General features: G+C 38.4%; 1 protein-coding gene across 1 annotated transcript; it reads left to right on the top strand.

The window, feature by feature from the left end:
• The first annotated feature begins 7,925 nt into the window (after positions 1-7,925).
• On the top strand, positions 7,926-12,998 carry LOC104245690 (ammonium transporter 2 member 3-like). Its single transcript, XM_009801342.2, has 3 exons — positions 7,926-8,519; positions 10,124-10,409; positions 12,215-12,998. The coding sequence occupies exons 1-3, from the start codon at positions 7,926-7,928 to the stop codon at positions 12,745-12,747; spliced, it is 1,413 nt and encodes a 470-aa protein (XP_009799644.1). The 3' UTR covers positions 12,748-12,998.
• Positions 12,999-13,516: the final 518 nt, after the last annotated feature.

The raw sequence follows: 13,516 nt of genomic DNA, 5'->3' as shown, positions 1-13,516 counted from the left end.
ACTATATACATTTGGCTTCCGCAACAATTGGTATCAGAGCCAAGGTACTGTCTAAGTATGCTCTGTGGTTGCAGCATAGTCTGATCTTCCACATCAGAAAAGATTTATCTTGGTAACTGAGTCAAGGTTCTGTCTGAGTATGCTCTGTAGTTGCAGCTTAGTCTGATCTTCTACATCAGAAAGGAAATAATCTTGATTTGTGTCGTCAGCTATTAAATAATATTTGTGTCAAATATGGGGGACAATAAACAAGAAGAATCTACATCAAGTGTCAACAATACGTCATCATTGGCATCTTCGCTTATGACAAGAATTGTGTCAAATGCGAAATTTGCGGTAGAAATTTTTGACGGGTCCGGACATTTTGGGATGTGGCAAGGCGAGGTTCTAGATGTCCTTTTTCAACAAGGGCTAGATCTGGCCATTGAAGAAAAGAAACCAGATGTTATTGGAGAAGAAGATTGGAGAATTATCAACCGTGTTGCTTGCGGTACCATTCGATCCTACCTTGCTAGAGAGCAGAAATATCCATACACAAAGGAAACTTCTGCAAGTAAATTATGGAAAGCACTGGAGGATAAATTTTTGAAGAAAAACAGTCAAAATAAATTGTACATGAAGAAGAGACTGTTTCACTTCACCTATGTTCCTGGTACCACGATGAATGAACATATCACCAGTTTCAATAAGTTGGTCACAGATTTGCAAAATATGGATACAACTTATGATGATGGTGACTTGGCCTTAATGTTGTTGGCGTCACTTCCTGATGAGTACGAGCACCTTGAAACTACTCTACTCCATGGAAATGACGAAATTTCTCTCAGAGAAGTTTGTTCAGCTTTGTACAGCTATGAACAAAGAAAGCGAGAAAAACAGAAGGGCGGAGAAGGAGAAGCACTGTTTGTGAGGGGTCGTCCTCAAAATCAAACGAGGACAAAGAAGGGAAGATCCAAGTCAAGATCCAGACCCAGCAAAGATGAATGTGCCTTTTGTCGAGAAAAAGGGCACTGGAAGAAAGACTGTCCGAAGTTGAAGAATAAGGCCAAACATAACAATGGAAAGGCTATTATGGATTCAAATGTAGCTGATTGTGATGATTCAGACTTCTCATTAGTTACAACAGAGTCATCAACATCATCAGACATATGGTTGATGGACTCGGCTTGTAGCTATCATATGTGTCCCAACAGGGACTGGTTCGTGGAATTTCAAGAAGGAGAATATGGAGTCATCCACACAGCGGATAACAGCCCTCTTACCTCATATGGCATTGGTTCAATACGATTAAGGAACCATGATGGAATGATCAGAACATTGATAGATGTTCGATATGTACCGGATTTAAAGAAGAATCTCATCTCTGTGGGAGCCCTAGAATCAAAAGGGTTCAAAATCATTGCAGAAAATGGAGTGATGAGAGTATGCTCCGGTGCACTAGTGGTAATGAAGGCTAATCGGAAGAATAATAATATGTACCGCTATCGTGGCAGTACAGTTATTGGGACAGCGACAGTAACATCCAGTGACGACAAAGAGGCAGAAGCAACCAAGCTATGGCACATGCGCTTGGGACATGCTGGAGGAAAATCCTTGAAAACTCTATCAGATCAAGGATTGTTAAAAGGAGTAAAGGCTTGCAACTTGGAGTTTTGTGAGCATTGTGTTAAAGGGAAACAGACAAGGGTTAAATTTGGTACAGCGATCCATAATACTAAAGGCATTTTGGATTATGTACACTCTGATGTTTGGGGTCCTTCCAAAACACCTTCATTGGGTGGGAAGCACTATTTTGTAACCTTTGTTGATGATTTTTCCCGAAGAGTATGGGTGTATACAATGAAGAGCAAAGATGAAGTGTTGGGAATTTTTCTCAAATGGAAGACGATGGTGGAGAATCAGACAGGCAGGAGAATCAAGTGTATTCGCACAGACAATGGAGGTGAATACAAAAATGATCATTTCAATAAGGTCTGTGAAAATGATGGCATCATCCGACACTTCACTGTTAGACATACACCACAACAGAATGGAGTGGCAGAACGTATGAACCGGACCTTGCTGGAGAAGGTACGGTGTATGTTGTCCAATGCTGGCTTGGGCAAAGAATTTTGGGCTGAGGCAATTACATATGCATGCCACCTCATTAATCGTCTACCATCTGCTGCTATTGATGGCAAAACACCATTTGAAAAATGGTACGGAAAACCTGCTGTAGATTATAACTCTTTGCACGTGTTTGGCTCAACTGCATATTATCATGTGACAGAGTCAAAATTGGATCCAAGGGCAAAGAAGGCTATTTTTATGGGAATTACTTCTGGAGTCAAAGGATATCGCTTATGGTGTCCTATGACAAAGAAAGTAATATTCAGCAGAGATGTTACCTTTGATGAATTTGCTATGGTAAATAAGGTAACAGAAGATACCAAACAAAATGAAGGTGCTTCTAAGCAGGTGGAGTTTGAGGGAAAATTTATTTTTCCTACACAAGAAGCAGAGGAGGAAACAAATGAAGATTACCCTCTGGAAGGAGAGCCAGTAGAGGAGATTCCAACTCAGGAATCTCAACAACAACTTGAATCAATAGCAACCAGCAGGCCAAAAAGAACAATAACGAAACCTGTTCGTCTCATAGAGACGGTTGCTTGTGCAACCTCAATTGTAGCTGATGATGTTCCTACTACTTATAAAGACGCTGTCCAAAGTTCAGAAGAAGATAAGTGGAGGATTGCCATGAATGATGAAATACAGTCCCTTCATCAGAATCATACATGGAGATTGGCCAATCTCCCGAAGGGAAAGAAAGCAATTGGGTGCAAATGGGTATTTGCAAAGAAGGAAGGATTTCCTAACCAAGTAGATGTTCGCTACAAAGCAAGATTGGTGGCCAAAGGATATGCTCAAAAGGAGGGAATTGATTACAATGAAGTGTTTTCTCCAGTTGTAAAACATTCCTCCATTAGAATTATGTTGGCTTTGGTAGCACAATTGGATTTGGAACTAGTTCAGATGGATGTAAAAACTGCGTTTTTACATGGAAACTTGGAGGAGGAAATCTACATGACTCAGCCAGAAGGATTCAAAGTTGCTGGAAAAGAAAATATGGTGTGCAAACTTGAAAAATCGTTGTACGGATTGAAACAATCTTCTAGACAATGGTACAAGCGATTTGACGAGTTTATGTTGCGGCAAGGGTACAAGAGAAGCAAATACGATCATTGTGTGTATTTGCACAAGCTTAAAGATGGTTCTTTTGTATATCTTCTCCTATATGTTGATGATATGTTGATAGCTTCCAAGAATTTGGAAGAAATTGATAAGTTGAAGATTCAACTGAAGAAGGAGTTCGAGATGAAGGATTTGGGTGAGGCAAAGAAAATTCTTGGCATGGAGATAATTAGAGATAGACGTTCAAAGAAACTCTGTTTATCTCAAAAGGAATATTTGAAGAGAGTACTTCAACGTTTTGGCATAGATGACAAGACTAAGCCAGTTAGTACTCCACTTGCTTCCCATTTTAAGCTAAGTACTACTATGTCGCCAATGGATGAAGCTGAACGAGAGTATATGTCAAAGGTACCATACGCAAATGTTGTTGGTAGCTTGATGTATGCAATGGTTTGCACAAGGCCTGACATTTCACAAGCTGTTGGAGTTATTAGCAGATATATGCACAATCCAGGGAAGGAGCATTGGCAAGCTGTGAAGTGGATTCTACGGTATATTCATAATACTGTAGATGTCGGGTTAGTTTTTGAGCAGGAAGACAATCAGTCTGTAGTTGGATATTGTGACTCAGATTTTGCGGGTGATATGGACAAACGAAGATCAACTACTGGTTATGTGTTTACTTTTGCAAAGGCACCAGTTAGTTGGAAGTCTACTTTGCAGTCAACAGTTGCTTTGTCTACAACAGAGGCAGAATACATGGCTATTACAGATGCTGTGAAAGAGGCAATTTGGCTTCAAGGATTGCTAAAGGAGCTTGGTGTTGAACAAAAAGGTATCACAATTTTTTGTGATAGTCAAAGTGCTATTCAATTAGCGAAGAACCAAGTTTATCATGCAAGGACGAAGCACATTGATGTTCGGTATCATTTCGTACGCGAAATCATAGAAGAAGGTGGAGTCACGGTGAAGAAAATTCATACTACAGAGAATCCTGCTGATATGCTGACAAAGGTGGTGACTGCGGTCAAGTTTCAACATTGTTTGGATTTGATCAACATTGTTGAACACTGAAGATTGAAGATGAAGACACAACCAAAATTTGTTATTGAGAGAGAATTGAAAATGTGGAATTTTGCCAAGGTGGAGATTTGTTGAAGTTTGGCAAAATGCCAAAGTCCCACATTGGTTGGGAGTTAAGTTTGGGGGGGATTTTTCCCCTATAAAAGAAGGCCTAATGTTTAGGATTGAAACACACCTCTCATTTGCCTTCTCATCTGTTTAAGGCATTTGTATCTTCTCTCTTTAGTATTATTTCACTTGTATTTTTGGAGTGAAATAAAATATTGGTTGTGTCCGAGGAGTAGGCAAAATTAGCCGAACCTCGTAAATTCTGGTGTTCCCTTTATTATTGTTTTATTGTCTTATTTATTATTTGGTGGCTGTCATAATTTTTGGTATAGTAGTTGTGACTTATTCACACTATATACATTTGGCTTCCGCAACACTATATAAGATTATTTCTAAAGTGCTTACAACTAGAGTGCAGGGGGTAATGGACCATCTAATTGATAGGTGTCAAACTGCCTTTGTACCTGGAAGACTGATTGGGGACAATATCATTATGGCTCATGAATTAGTAAACGGATATGGGAGAAAGAGCATATCACCAAGATGTATGCTTAAAATAGATATGCAAAAAGCATATGACTCTTTGGAGTGGCCATATCTTAAGCAAGTACTGAGAATGATTGGCTTCCCAGAGTTCTTTGTTGAATGGATAATGGAATGCATAACCATTGTTACCTACTCTATCATCATCAGTGGCAAGACAACTAAGCCATTTGCAGCTAGGAAAGGACTGAGACAAGGTGATCCCCTCTTCTCCTTCCTATTTGTATCAGGCATGGAGTACTTAAGTAGACTGCTGAAGTCTTGGAAGACTGCCCTTGGTTTCAAGTATCATCCTAGGTGTGCCAAGCTCAATGTGGCCCAACTTGGATTTGCAGATGTCTCCTCTTGTTTTGTAAAAGAGATCTCCAATCAGTTAAAGCCACATGACAAGTTTCAGATGTTCTCCAAAGCCTCGGGACTAATAGCTAATTCCACCAAGAGCTCAGTCTATTTTGGAGTGGTCTGCCTGAAAACACAGAGCCAGATTATGGAGGTCCTAAACTTTTCTAGAGGTGAGTTACCCTTCAGGTACTTAGGGGTACCCTAAGCACCAAAAGAGTATCTATATTGCAGTGTGAGCCCTTAATTCATAAGATATTGGGGAGAATAAGCTCATGGACAACCAAGTTTCTCCCATATGCTGGTAGAACACAACTGCTCAAGAGTGTGTTGTTTGCCATCCAAACATTCTGGGCACAGGTATTTATCCTCCCAAAGAAACTCACCTAATTTATTGAAACAATCGGTAGTAAGTTTCTATGGACGGGGAACGCTGAATTCTCCAGGAAATCTCTGATAGCTTGGGACAAAATCTGTGCTCCAAAGGCAGCTGGTGACCTAAATTTATCGATGTCAGTCACTGGAATAAAGCTGCTATAGGCAAGCTACTGTAGCATGCATATAAGAAGAAGGAGAAGCTCTGGGTAATTTGGGTCCACTCGCGCTACATCAAAGGGGGGTTCAAATTGGGATATGGATCCTAAAAGTGCTTCATGGGTAGTGCAACAGATTTTCAAAGCCAGACACTACTTTGAAGCTACAAGATACACCTTAACTCAATTTCAACAAATGAACAGCTACTCAATTAAGCAGGTCTACCAAAAATACTAGGGGGCTTTCAAAAGGTGTCGTGGAGGAAACTCATATGCAACAACCAAAGAGTTGCTAAATGGATCTTTATCTTGCGCTTAGTTGTGTGTGGTAGATTGGCTACAAAGGACAGAATTGCCCAAGGGGGCATCACCACTGATTTACTATGCCCCTTATGCGCTCAAGAGAAAATGAGACCATCCAACATCTCTTTTTTGGATTTGAGGTGGCTAGAAATATTTGGAAGAAACTACTGTTGTGGCAAGGTATAAACAGGAGTAGCATGCTATGGAATTATGAAGTCCAATGGGCACTAAAAATGTGCAAAGGGAGGAGTGCACGGGCTGGCATCTATCGCATTACTCTGGCTGCATCTGTGTATTACTTGTGGCAAGAGAGGAATCATAGAGTATTTCAGAAACAAAATAAGGCAGCAGAAATCACTGTTCGATTGATCATTCAGGAGGTCTATTTCTGAGCGAGCTTAACCCATAAGTTGGCGACTTACATGCAAAAATTGAATTACTACCCTGTATAGAATGTGAATCCAGAAAAATCTGAATAGCTTGAAAGCGTGCGAGGCAGTAGAAGGCTTTACTGAGGCATGTAGAACTGGAGCCTGTTTACTCAGTCTAATGTTGTTTTCTGTATATTTATTTGGAGCTGTAATTTGCTATATAAAATACGATAATTTAATCAAAAAAATATTATTTGTAATTAAAATTGACATTTCCTATGCAAAATTGCATCACCAGACAGTGATACCATTTCAGGTGATTGGTTTGATCCTTCTATAGTATGATTCTTTAATATTCAAGTTTAACCAGATACCTAATGAATATGATTCACCAAGACAAAAACAAGTTATTATATTCTTGTTAATGGCTCATTCAGAATTTAAATTGTGTGTTCTTAGTTGAAAGAATGAATTCTGAAACTATAAAGTTAAGTCTATTTATGCCGCTTTTGGCATAAATTTGGTCCCTACGCATAGTGGGATCTCACCACACCGGACAGTCTTTTTTTTTTTTAAACATAAATTTGGGATTCGAACCAAATATATTGAGTTCTACCGAACTCATTACCCTATTGTTGGATTTGCGCACAAATGGTTCTTGCTCTAGTCATGTAACAACAAAGATATAGGATTCTATTTCGATACACCGAATTCTTCTTTTTCCTCTTATGTTGTTTCATTTCTTAACTTCCAACGTATATAAATCATGGTTTTATTTATTTATTTAGTTTTATAGAAGCATTAACTAGTGACAATTTGCTTGTGACTATGATTTAATTACATTATGTTTGAATCAAATGGAGAGAGCTAGATTGAATAAACCAAATTTATGTTCGTTCGGTAATAATTAAATATGATTTATTTATGAACCAAAAAAATCATAAATCAAACGGAATCAAATGGATTGAAGCGGCTAAACGTACACCTCAATTCAATATGTGTTGATGACAGTAAGTTTGTACTAAAAGCAGTGACTCTCGTAACCTTCAAATCCTAAATCTGCCTCTGAAATATACAGGATTGATCCCAAAACGCTGAGTTCTATCGAAACCCCGAGCGCATTGATGGATTTGCCAATAATTCTTGCTCTAGTGGGAAAAAAACTTTAACTTAAGCCAAATCAAATTTTCAAGAATCCAACCATAGTTATTTATTTAGCTTACGTAATGAATGTACTAAATTCACCAATCATTGAACCAACTAATGTCCTGTTATTGGATTCTCAGATGAATCAACAAACATATCCAGCTATAATTAACACTACAGAATATCAGAGAATCCTTAAGTACATCCAAAAACTTAGATTATCCCTATGTCTACCTTGATTTTCTCTCAAATTTTTTTGTTATAAATATCTTACCCCATCAACCTTTCAAAAAAATTACCAAAACCTTTGTATTTCTCTAAACCAACGACAACAATAACTGCGTAGTCTCAGTTCCGAACAAGTTGGGGTCGACAAAGTATTCTTTAAATGGATCCAAATAATTCATACCTTCCACAAGGTCTAAAGCCAGATGAATCAACACCACAATGGTTAAGTAAAGGAGATAATGCATGGGAATTAACAGCAGCAGCAATGGTGGGCTTACAAAGTGTACCTGGGCTAGTAATTTTATATGGATCAATGGTTAAAAAGAAATGGGCTGTAAATTCAGCTTTTATGGCCCTTTATGCATTTGCAGCAGTTTTAATTTGTTGGGTTTTATGGGCCCATAGAATGGCATTTGGTACACATTTAATATCTATAATAGGCAAACCTGAACAAGCTATGACTCAAGATTTTTTGCTAACAAAACACTCTAAATATTATATTCCAACAGCAGATTATGTATTTTATCAATTTGCATTTGCTGCTATTACTGTGATTTTATTGGCTGGTTCTTTACTTGGTAGGATGAATTTTTATGCATGGATGTTGTTTGTTCCACTTTGGATTACATTTTCTTATACAGTTGGTGCTTATAGTATTTGGGGTTCTGGATTTCTTGAACCTATTATTGATTTTTCTGGTGGTTATGTGATTCATCTTTCATCTGGAGTTGCTGGATTTACTGCTGCTTATTGGGTAATTTTACTAGACATTCTCTTTACCTTTTCTATTTGAAAAAATACAAGTCCTATAATTGAAGGGGGGCCTTGGAGCAAATGTAAAGTTGTCTCCGTGATGACCTATAGCTCACGGGTTCGAGCCATGGAATCAGACACTTAGGCACATGGGAAGAATCACCTAGTATTTTTATTAGCGTTGAAAATGTTTATTATTGTAACTTTTACATAAAAGGGCAGCCCGGTGAACTAAGCTCCCGCTATGGTGGGGTCCGGGGAAGGATTGGATAACAAAGGTCTATTGTACGCAGTCTTACCCTATATTTTTGCAAGAGATTATTTCCATGGCTCGAACCTGTAAGCTCCTGGTCACATTTGAAAAAGTAGAAGTTTTACAATTTTAAGGAAAACAAAAGATGGGTGGATCTACGTACCCCGAGAATAGAAGCTAGAGAACCTAAGTCTGAAGAAGAGTCTTGGTTCGAAGCATAGGGAGAGAGGGAGACCACTTAAATTACAATTTTGAATCATGTTAAAACTATTTTCAAAATTAGTCCATATGATGATATTTGACTGAATACTAAGTTTAAGAAAGAAATAAAAGATTTTTACACAAAAAATATATCTGCAATTTGACAATGTATGTGTTGCCCACATGCAGAAGTTGATCTAGCATTTGAATTTTAATGGTTTAAAGTTTGAGTTTATCGGAAATACGGGTTAAAATTTAAAATTTATTACTTTTTAGGATTATTTTTTGACATATACATCTACGATCTATGTAGAAAATATGGATTCAATTGAACGTACTTCTATCAATATTTAAGCCCGCTTTTTTTTGCGTGTATAATATACCAAAAGTACCTTTATTCGACATGTCAGGTCATATTCTTATAAGAGCATTTCATTAAGATGTCAAATTGGAAAGCTAAAACTAAGGATTTTCGATATATAGAAAGGTGTTAATCTTTCTAGGACGGATCAAAAGGGAAACTATAGTGTCATATAAAACAAAAATAGGAGTAACAAATAAGATGGCACTAGAAAAGATTTCTCAAACAACAACAACAACAACAACAAAAACCTCAATGAGTTCCCACAAGTAAGGTCTGGGGAAGATAGCATGTACACATACCTTACCCCACCCTAGAAGGACAGAGAGGTTGTTTCCATTTATCAAACTATAGGAAATTATAATAATCAATTAAAAAGTCTAATTCATTATTAAAGAAAAATGATCTAAGAAATTTTGTTGGACGATAGAAATTAGAACAAAAAAAAAACACTTACAACCAGGGGCGGATTTAGGGGGGCGGAAGGGTGTTCACCTGAATCTCCTTCGCCGAAAATTTACAATGTACATACAAGATAAAATCTGGTTTTTATCTATATATATTATATTTTGAATTCCCTTGACACACCTCAAAAGCATAGCTTAGTGGTCAAGGGGGATTCAAAACTTTTGTAAGGTCATTGGTTCTATTACCACTAGCTACAACATTCTTAATTTTTTTTCTTTTTTGAACCCCTTAACGGTAATTCTGCCTCCGCCACTGCTTGCAGCATTATTTTGAGCTTACATGGGATGATAAAATAATGATTATTGGGATTTGATTGGCATAGGTTGGACCAAGGCATTCACAAGATAGACAACATTTCCCACCAAACAACATAATTCACATGCTTGGAGGTGCAGGTTTTCTTTGGATGGGTTGGACTGGTTTTAATGGTGGATCTCCATTAGCCTCTGATCTAATCACATCATTAGCCATTCTCAATACTCATCTTTGCACTGCCACCAGCTTGTTGGTATGGCTTTCAATGGACATGATATTTTACAATAAAAGTTCTGTAATTGGAGCTGTCCAAGGAATGATCACTGGCCTAGTTTGCATTACCCCTGGTGCAGGTTAGTAGTTACTAATGCAAGTGCTTTAGCTTAACAATATCAATATTTAATTCACTTGTAAGGGTTCGTATGGTACGAGAGATAAAAGAATAATTAATCTCGGGATTAAATTTGAGATGAGTTCATCCCACGTTTGGTTGGGATAAAATCGCGGTATAACTAATCCCGCGATTAGTTATCCCGGAATTGTAATTTTATTTTTGTCCCTATGAGAGGGTAGGATAACAATCTCGGGATAATTGATGCTAGAATAACTTGTTTTCCAACCAAACGATCCTAAATGAACAAAATGTCCAAGTAATAGGGAATAACGAGGAAGACTTCTAGGGGTTAAGTTCACATATGGTGACTGAACTTTACCCAATATAACAATAGAACCAAAAAAAAAAAAGACAGTTCTGTGCATGAAGCATCTCGCGTTCATGCAGGATCCGGAGAAGGACTGCACCCAAGGGGTGCAATGTAAGCAGCCTATCCTGATGCAAATATCAGTGGCTAATTCCACGGCTTGAACTCACGAGCTATAGATCACACGAAGACAACTTTACCGTAATATAACAGTAGAATCAAAAATCAATTATTTTGTCACATCAAAGTAACTATAGATGAGCAAAAACTTGCATACCAGTACTTTGACAGCAAATGCCTAGAACGAGCGAGTATAAAGAGCTCAGATTTTATCAAATATGAGCATGTAAGCACAACAACAGCTAATACTACTAGTACGGCTCAATCCAAAGTAAGTTGAAGTCGCTATATGAATCCTCATTATTTCTGTCACTCCATTTAAGCTAGTCTCGGCTAATATCATAGAAAAGAAAATATGAGCCTGTTAGTACACTAGTATTAAAATGAGCAAAATGTCCTAAAACAATGCACATAGGAATGGCAGGCGGGGCGGGGCGGGGGCGAGTTCTGTTTGAACCAGCACAATTTCAACCCGTCCCGCATAGGATTTAAACCCGCATTCACCCGCCCCACTCTCCACTCGCGTTCACCTGTCCCGCCCTGCCCCGCAAATTTTTTTAATAAAAATTCTTTTTTTTGTGGGTTTTTTTTGCCAATAACACAGATAAACTCCCACCCTAATCACATCAGGTGACTTGGAAATAACACAGATTCCGACCATTATGTAAGATTTACTTTCTGCTCACTTTCTGTCAAATCACCTTAAGGATTTTGCATATGCAATGATTTACAAAAATATTAATAATGCTTCTCCTGTTAAATGCACCAACATTCATATTCAAAGAAGAAAAAAACTAGTTATGGAAACAACACTTTAACGAACCTTCAACAGGACACAGCACTAGTTAGTTCAAAAAAAAGTAAACCCAAAACCCGCAACCCGCCCCGTGTAATTTTTTTTTAATTCAAAATTTGAACCCGCCCCTCAACCGCAAACTCCCAAACCTGCACCGCCCCGCTAACGCTCAAACCCACACCGCCCCATTGCCATCCCTAAATGCACATTGGCAGGAAGTGGCAGAGCCACTTTAGTCTAAGGGGGTGTCAATTGGCACCCCTTCACGGAAAATTACAGTGTAGCTAGGTCAAAAGAAAGTTTATGCCTATCGTATATGTTAAATCCTCCTAATTTTTTCGTGTATTTACTTCGTTATAATTTGAGCCGAGGGTCTACGTAAACAGCCTCTACCTTTCACCACGTAGAGGTGAGGTCTGCGCACACAGTACTACCCTCTTCCGATCTCACTTGTGGGATTATTATTGTTGTTGTAATTCCGTTATATTATGACGCCCCTTAGTGAAATTTCTGAATTTGTTGGCTTCGCCATGGTTGGCAGGTATAGTGGAGTCCTGGGCAGCAATACTCATGGGAATCTCATCAGGCTCAATACCCTGGTTCACTATGATGGTTCTGCACAAGAAATCAGCATTTTTCCAGAAAGTCGACGACACATTAGGAGTCTTCCACACACATGCAGTAGCAGGCCTCTTAGGAGGAATCCTCTCTGGATTCTTTGCTAAACCTAAGCTTCTGAGGATGTTTTATGGATCAGACAAATATGGTCCAGGCTTTCTCTACAGCATAATTGATGGAGACATTAAGCGAGGGGTTCGCCAAATGATTTATCAGATTCTTGGTGCTGCATTTATCACAATATGGAATGTTGTGGCTACGAGTTTGATATGTATTTTTATAAGTCGAATAGTTGAGTTAAGACTTCATGAGGATGATCTTGAGATTGGAGATGATGCTGTTCATGGCGAAGAAGCTTATGCTTTGTGGGGTGATGGAGAGAGAGATCCACCTCGCTTTAACAGGACTCCTAAAATCCCTTCTTTTTGCCGACGCCAATATGGAACAACTCAATAGAGAGGTGAATTCAGAATCTAGAGTATTAAGAACTTGTTATGCTAAGAGAGGCGAATTCCGAATCTAGAGTATTAAGAACTTGTCATGCTAGAGGAGTATTCGTGGTACTGGAGAATGTGTGAGCCCCATCTAATAGTACAATCAAACTTAATGAGGATTTGGTTATGAATATTCCATCCAAAAGTTTGCTTTTAGTTCAAAACAATCAATATAGAGAATCAAAACAAGTAGCAGGAATATCCACTAAAATCCTTACTCTCTCATCCCTAACCACTCTTCCAAACCACGCAAATTAACTTGTTTGCACATGTGTATTGTCTAATCTATGATAATCAAGCTTTTCCTCACATATAAGGAAGAGGGCCCTCGGCTATTAAGAGGATTCCTATTGTCTTTCTTTTATTTACTGGAGTTTCTTGTCCCCGCGGCCCCGAAACTAAGACCCCCAGTAATCTCTTGAGCAACCAGCTTTTTGTAGACCTTTCTCCTATACTATTACCCCTTATAATAACCACATTAAAATGTTTCTCCTCTGTTCACTTAAAACCCCAATGCCTTTCAAGAAATTCCAGGTCTCAATCTCTACTTTCAAATATACATTGATGTTTAAGGTGATTCAGGCCAGCAGTCAGAAAAAATCAAGAGTTCATGCACTGGCCCTAGGTGAAAACTGGTGGTGTGTGCTTGTCAAGGTTGAAGGAAGGAGATGACAATAGAGTCTTGCTTTGTTTGCATGAATTTCATCATGAATGTGTTGATAGGTGGTAAA

Source organism: Nicotiana sylvestris, chromosome 9 (genome assembly GCF_000393655.2).
Source record: "Nicotiana sylvestris chromosome 9, ASM39365v2, whole genome shotgun sequence".
NCBI classification, from domain to species: Eukaryota; Viridiplantae; Streptophyta; class Magnoliopsida; order Solanales; family Solanaceae; genus Nicotiana; species Nicotiana sylvestris.
This window is presented reverse-complemented; position numbering and strand designations above follow the sequence as displayed.

Excerpts from the sequence above, each read along its gene's own strand:
- LOC104245690 (XM_009801342.2), top strand. The coding sequence starts at position 7,926 with ATGGATCCAAATAATTCATACCTTCCACAAGGTCTAAAGCCAGATGAA. Across the intron at positions 8,520-10,123 it reads GATTTACTGCTGCTTATTGG|GTTGGACCAAGGCATTCACA; the intron begins GTAATTTTACTA and ends TGATTGGCATAG. Across the intron at positions 10,410-12,214 it reads TTGCATTACCCCTGGTGCAG|GTATAGTGGAGTCCTGGGCA; the intron begins GTTAGTAGTTAC and ends CATGGTTGGCAG.